Here is a 7,003-nt window from a genome sequence, read left to right on the forward strand (position 1 = left end):
AAGCTTCAAAACTTTCATCTAGACATTCATGTTTTATCATTCGTTTGCGCGTATCCCCCTATACGACTTACAAGATTTGGATTACCATTACACTTAAAAAGAATGTCATTGTAAGTGTAACCATATATTTGACAAGCCAATGATTCCCATGAGCATGTAGCATCTGTAACCGACAAAATTGACCATCATATAAAAAAAAAGGGCAATCCGAAAACCTCTTATTTGACAAAATACATCACACTTTGTATCAATCACTCTGTGCAGAGGGGCGCCGGAGGAATCTCTCCCTACTTCAATGTTGAAAATACATGTTCTTTACTGCCTTCTGATGAAAACTTGCTACATCGAAACACTCACATAAAATCATCGTCATCAAGCGGATCATAGTCATCAACAGCTATATCATCATTCGGCTTATCAACAAGCAGCTGCTTTTTCTTGGAGCCTGAAAACAAAGAAAGCAATTAACAAACACCAAGGAAAGCTACACCATCAACATAAGTTCACACCTAAAATAATTGATGAAGAGATCATGGTTCCACCCTAAAATAATTTTAACTGGGTGCCGTGAACAAGTTTTGAGGGTCCACGAATGAAGTTAAGCCGAACGCAGAAGCAGCCCTAGACTTCATAGTTTTCAAACTGGGTGATTTTGATCAATTTTTTGAGTCGGGCAATTTTAAGATGAGGTTTTCAGATTGCTTTTGACCTGTGGCAAATTTTGTGCCTAACAAGCAGACAATTTTAACTGGGTGACGTGCAGCGCGTCTATTGGGCTCCACTCGCAGACCAACCTGCTCTGATAACATAAACAAAGTTGAGGTTCCACCCTAAAACCAATTGGCAATAGCAGGAGTAGCCCAACTCCTAATAATCCCTTGCAAGGTTTCTGAACCCTCCGATGTGGGACAATTTTCACACAAAAGGATTACCACTAGGTAAAGATAAGGGGCATAATTAGATAGCTCGACATAACTATCTAAATAGCACTAACAATATTCCTCTATTCCTTTCTTTTCTTTTTTCAGTTGGATTGATTTTTAGGAAAACTAATGAAAAGGGTTTGAAAACTTTTGAGTTTTAACGATAAGGACAAAATAAAGGGTAAAGTGAATAATACCATGATTGACTTTTTAGTGTAAAAATGTGGTTTTTCGTTAAAGTGAACAGTACCATGAGTTTTTCTTTAAAGTTCCCTTGATTTTTTATTAAAGGATACCTTTGAATGGGAAACCATAGGAATTGGTTCGTATCAGACTCTAAAATCTAAAGTGGATGGCATTGCCATACCTTCAACTCTTATTACATAAAACCTCAGCTATTTTAATTATCGGTGACACCTGCACCTAAAAAGGAAAGCACAGTGGCTGCTTTGACCAACACTCTAAACGAATTTACTTAGTTTCATTTATTGGTGACACCTACACCTAAACCGGAAAACACGGGCTGTTTTGACCAATACCCTAAACAAGTTTACTGAATCAGACATGCAAGGCATTTTTAACACATTAGTTTCACTTATTTGTGACACCTACACCTAAACCGGAAACCACAGGGGCAGCTTTGACCAATACCATAAACAAGTTTTCTGAATCAAACGTGCAACGCATTTTTTAACACTTTAAGTTTCCGAGTTCCACAATACTAAGAGCTTCTGGCTGACGCTTCTCAAAACAAATATAAATATAATTCTTTTTTCTTTGCCTTTCTTCACATATAGGACACTATTTTGGTTTTCAAGAGAATGAGAAATCATAAATAAAACTCAAAATGAAGCATGAGGCATTCTATTCTTATCAAAGAATGAAATTGGCTTAAGAGACTCACCTGTCTTCTTTTTACCAGCATTTGCTTCCTTCTCTGCTTTTATTTTCTCATTTGCAATTGCTGTAATGGAAGATGCAACTTCTTTTGCATCTGCTCCTTTCAATGAAGTCATTGACAGTCTCATTACTGCCTTGAGTAGACCAATATAATGGAAACTTTTCTGCAATTAAATTTCAAAAAATTATGTATCTGAAATTCTCGAAGCTTTGTTAAATGGATATGACAAATTAACACACCTCAAATGGACGAAGTTTATGTGAAATAAGTTCTGCATATTCCAGGAAGTCACTTTCAGATTTAGGAATGAAATTGTCTAAGGTTTTATAATTGCCTCCGCTGGAAAACAATTCTTTAGTGGACTTATAATCTGCTTCTTCCACCAGCCTGTGGCGTAGAGAAAAGCTTCAGTAAGAACCACTAGTGACCAAAAGCTAACCAAACGTTTCGTACTATATATCTTTTTTGTAATATGCTTACAGTTTAGTGCACTCAATATGTAATTGTTAGTCAAATGTAACAAACCATGTTCTCATGGAGAAATAATTAACTCTGAATCAACTGGGTCTATCATCCAGAGGATAGGTATAGAGAAAAATGAAGAAAAAAAACCTAATGAAGGCCAGTCCCCACATATCACAATTCTAAAACTTCATCAAACACAGACATCAAGCGCAGCCTAGGTGCACCATTAACAGATAATATAGTGCATGGTAGACACAATGATCAACAACATTATAAACATCAGAAGTACTCAAAACAATGGTTTTACTCACATAGGCGCTATTCATATCAAGATATTAAAAGAATTCAAAACAAAAACCAAAGAAACAGAATTGCAGGGCTTAATTACATTAGAATGCATGACAACTCACCACATTTGAACCATCAGTAGTACCAATAAAACAATATAACAAAAAACCTAAAGTTGTGTTGAGTGGGCTAATGAGGGTCATTCATCATACACTTACAACAAAACACGAACTGTTTGCTATAAACCAAAGTCGAATACACTCCGTTTGAGAAATATTTATCAACCCATGACTGTTTAATTTTACTTCCAAATATCAGTGAAAAACTCGAAGTATTGAGTGATTACATATTACATAGCCACTACTTCCTCCAAACGGTCCCAACAAGTACAATTTAGGAATAATAGTACCAAAAAAAACATAGAACAAGGGTGTCAATTAACTGACACAATGAACTATATAGTGAATATGAAATATCCACAACCTAGTTGAATTCGAATTGGATCTTTCTATTGATGATTCATTTTGACTTATCTTTAATAATTTTACAAATTTCTGTAAATTTTTTGTTATTAAAAAGAGTGATCCTTTTTAAATATGAATTTTAAGTAACAGTTACACGTTTGTTTTGTTGACATAAAATTTGGTCCGGCTTCTTAATAGGAGGTAGCACCAAACGCCTGACTAAATTCTGTATAATAGTCAGTACCGTAAGACACAGATTAGTAATATCCAACCTAAATTAGTCAGTACCACATACTAAACAAGGCCTAAATGTTGACTCACACCTTTGTTGGCGAAGTTTCCCAGCCACAGGATCCAGTGGCTCTTCCTTTTCTATTTGAACGGTTTTCCCTTTCTTTTCTGTAGCTTTTTCAGCAGGTTTTGTTGCAGGTTTCTTAGGTGCCTTCTCAGAAACAGGCCTTGTTGCAGGTTCCTGCCCACCATAAAAAATAACATATCATAAAGACTAATTGTGATCATAAAATAAATACAGATTTTTTTTCAGTAGAATAAGTGTAAAGACAAAACAGCCATCAATATGATGCATGCGGTTTGTGGACAAAGCCTCTAAGGTTAATGACTGCAAAACGGCTTGCTGTGGTTTGTGGACAAATTGAATATATGCACACAACAACAACCAAGGCCAACCCGATGGAAACCAAACCAAACCAATTGTAATGGATCCAGTGCGGTTTGATTCTGTTACAGCAGTTGTTACTTAGCCAACCCAATGGAAACCAAACCAAACCATTTGATATGTCCGAAGTTGGTAAATCTCACTTTCAATAGTAAAGGAGAATGAATCCAATCACTGAAATGAACCAACATTGTTGCAAAAATGAGGTCAGACTTCACAATAATGTGGAACCCTTTGTCTCAAAACTAGCCATCTCTATTTTCAATTAAGGACAAGGAACGAACTAGCGCGCAATGAGCTATTTTTAATATGTCTATTTTCAATTAATATGACTATTATACATAGAAAAAACACAAGTGCAGTACAAAGTGACATTATATGGTGTACCAGTCAAAGACATCCCATAATACCCATATAATATTAAAAAGTCATCTCATGGTGTCAATGCATAAAATTCACCATTTACATGCATATATATATATTGCCATAAGATACAAAGTTGGGTTTTCACACCAAAAGAAAAATTAATGTTGGCCATGGTCATTTTAAAGATAAATAAGTATGAAACATTTCCCCAGCCAAATTAGCTAGTAAGAAACGCCATCCATCAACCTGTGACAGGGATTCTAAATGATACGCAGGAAAAAAATTGCTTTCCGAAACTCAACAAAATAATAAGATCACAACTGCATTATTGATCTTACCAAAGGAGCAGGTTCATCTAAATCCTCCCATGACTCTGTAATATCATTTTCATCCACATCTTCATCATCCCATTTATGTACTGGTTGGTCCTTAGAAAGGAGAGTTGGGGCTTTCTCATCTTCTGAAGCATCGGAAAAGAATGCCAGCTTTGTAAACAAAAAAACTCCACTTACAAAGAAAACAAATTGTTATTCAAAGGTTTAAGCAAGCAAGCTTTAGGTGGCAAATATGAAACATAATAATTAGTAAAAGAATATTAAAATATCATTGTTCTACAAATCCCCGCCTAGTGCCATTAATCCCTAGGCATTTAAAAATTAAGAAATGGCGCCGATACCTACTTAGGCGCCCTCCTAGGCCGCCTAGGCACCCGCCTAGGTCGCAACTCTCATTTAGACAGAAGATAGGTAACTTTCATTTTGCATTTTATTATTTTTAATAAATTGTAAGAGAATTGTTGAATACTTAGATTAACACCCCTTATAATATATATGCCATTCTATTTTACAGTTTATGTATCCCAATTAAATTATATACTTTTTAATTATAAGCAGACACTAATTTATACAAAAATGCTTAGTCCGCACAGGCCCGCCTACCTGCCTAGGCACTAGGCCCCAACCCACTGCCCGACTAGTCTTTTAGAACCTTGAAAAATATTACAAAGATTGCAAGCATATCACCGCTCCTCAACAATAAAACAGTAATTATCTCCATCCTAAATCTTAAACTACCATTAGCAAGCAAAATTTGCACAAAATTTCACGGCCATAATTAAGATAGAATTAAAGCAAGCACTATTACCCCAGTCCTCCATCTAATTTGGCGATTCTTTTATCAAATTACCGATTTTTTGACGAAACAAAGAATTAATCCTGCATATCAACACATGTAACCATCCATCATCAGACATTAGAAAAAAATTGGCAAATTAAGAACAGGGTACTGCTAGAGCATTCGAACCCACAAAATAAATTTAAAAAAACAATTGACCAGAAACAGTTTTCGGGATTTTGCAGAAACTGTCAATATTTTTAGGGTTTGGAAGAGAAAATCCAGAACAAAATTTGGGTTTCGATAAATCGATCTGGAAAAGGGGGAATTACCTTAGCAATGGAAGAAGCGCAATTGATCGATCAGGTGCTGAGAAGCGTCTACGGCTCTTTCTCTGAAACCCTAATTCCCTCTCTGTATTCTCAGTATTCTTCCTTCTCGGCTGACTGTCAGTGTGCCCAACTCGACTACAACTAAGCAGAGGCCCAGTTTTTTCCCTTTATAGTATTCGCAAATTCTCCTGTGCGGACCGCGGACCAAGGGTGCTGCGTTTTTTAGCCGTTTGATTTGATGTGGACGGCTCCCAACTAGGGCTGGGCATTTAAAAACACAAAAACCGATTGAACCGCATCGGGAGCTTGGTTTGGTTTTATTTTTTATTTTTTTATTTTTTATTTTTCGATGGTTAAACTGAATCGCATCAACCTTAATCGGTTTGACTATAAGTTCCCAAAATTCTTACGGTGTGATTAATCGAACTGACCCACATATATTTAATTTTATCTTTTTAATCATAATTAATACGTGTGGTAACATAAATGGTTAGTTATTTATGAGTTACTGTGTTTTCATTACATGAAAACAAAACCTAATTAGTTTAAGTGTCTCTTTGGAGAAGAACGGGGGGACCATTTGGAGAAGGCAGTAGTTGCTGCTTTGGTGCTTTCCTTTGGCTGCTTCATTTGTGTTGTTCTTTGAACAATCACTCATATTGGTGTTACATACTTGTTTGGACCCAAAATGACGTTTTTGGGCCGAGCCCATGATTGTTCTCGGTCCAATAAGAGGTGTTAGGAATATTCCCACCACGGGCCTAGCTCAGTGGAATTTGGCCGAATCTTATCAGGAAATGGTTTCATTTGGATAAGGGTGAGTGGCCGAATCCTAGTATAATAAGGAATCCTTAAGGGCTAGTTTGCTTTGAATTAGAAAAGATGCCAAGAATCAAGGGTTGAATTTTGGTGATAAAAGAGCTTGATTCATGGTCTTACAAGAGTTAGGATTGGCCGAGACCTATTCGGATTGGGTTAAGGAATTCTAGTTTGAGTGAAACTTTACTTCGGCCATGAGGAAATTACTACTATAAATTGAGAAGGCTGTGCACACATTTAAGCCTCTCCAAATCAACATATAAAACTACCTTGCACAAATTCTCGCTCTATGCAAAACCTCTCAAACATCTTGAGATTTTTATTTTCCTTTTTCCCGCCAACAAACCTTCAGTTTGGATAAACAACACTGTGTTGGCAACCGGCAACATCTTCAGTTTGGATAAACAGCACTGGACTTGTAGAATCAGCCGACCGAGGAACACATTCAGTTTGGATAAATAATACTACTTCGAGACTGATTGGTTATCTATTCAAGTCTCTGTCGGTGATGACTCTTTAGCCTTCTCATTGAAAGATGTCATCTCATCAGCCTTCTAGGCGAAGTGAGATGTTATTAGGTTGCTTAATATTTGGCACAATGAAAACCGAATTCGATATTGAACTTCGCATAATTAGCAGCCTTGTCTTCAGGCTCT

The 7,003-nt window shown here is 36.4% G+C and overlaps 1 protein-coding gene across 2 annotated transcripts; it reads right to left on the bottom strand.

Annotated features, from left to right (window-relative positions):
* Window positions 1-87: 87 nt before the first annotated feature.
* LOC137732509 (uncharacterized) lies at window positions 88-5,698 on the bottom strand. Of its 2 annotated transcripts, none has more exons than XM_068471827.1 (7): window positions 5,529-5,698; window positions 5,227-5,297; window positions 4,422-4,585; window positions 3,365-3,513; window positions 2,064-2,211; window positions 1,828-1,987; window positions 88-445 (listed from the first exon to the last, which is right to left on the bottom strand). In XM_068471827.1, the coding sequence occupies exons 2-7, from the start codon at window positions 5,237-5,239 to the stop codon at window positions 354-356; spliced, it is 726 nt and encodes a 241-aa protein (XP_068327928.1). In that variant the 5' UTR covers window positions 5,240-5,297; window positions 5,529-5,698; the 3' UTR covers window positions 88-353. The 2 variants fall into 2 exon arrangements, with proteins under 2 accessions (XP_068327928.1, XP_068327929.1); XM_068471828.1 differs by having other exon boundaries at window positions 4,422-4,543; window positions 5,529-5,694.
* Window positions 5,699-7,003: the final 1,305 nt, after the last annotated feature.

This window comes from Pyrus communis, chromosome 4 (assembly GCF_963583255.1).
Source record: "Pyrus communis chromosome 4, drPyrComm1.1, whole genome shotgun sequence".
NCBI classification, from domain to species: domain Eukaryota; kingdom Viridiplantae; phylum Streptophyta; class Magnoliopsida; order Rosales; family Rosaceae; genus Pyrus; species Pyrus communis.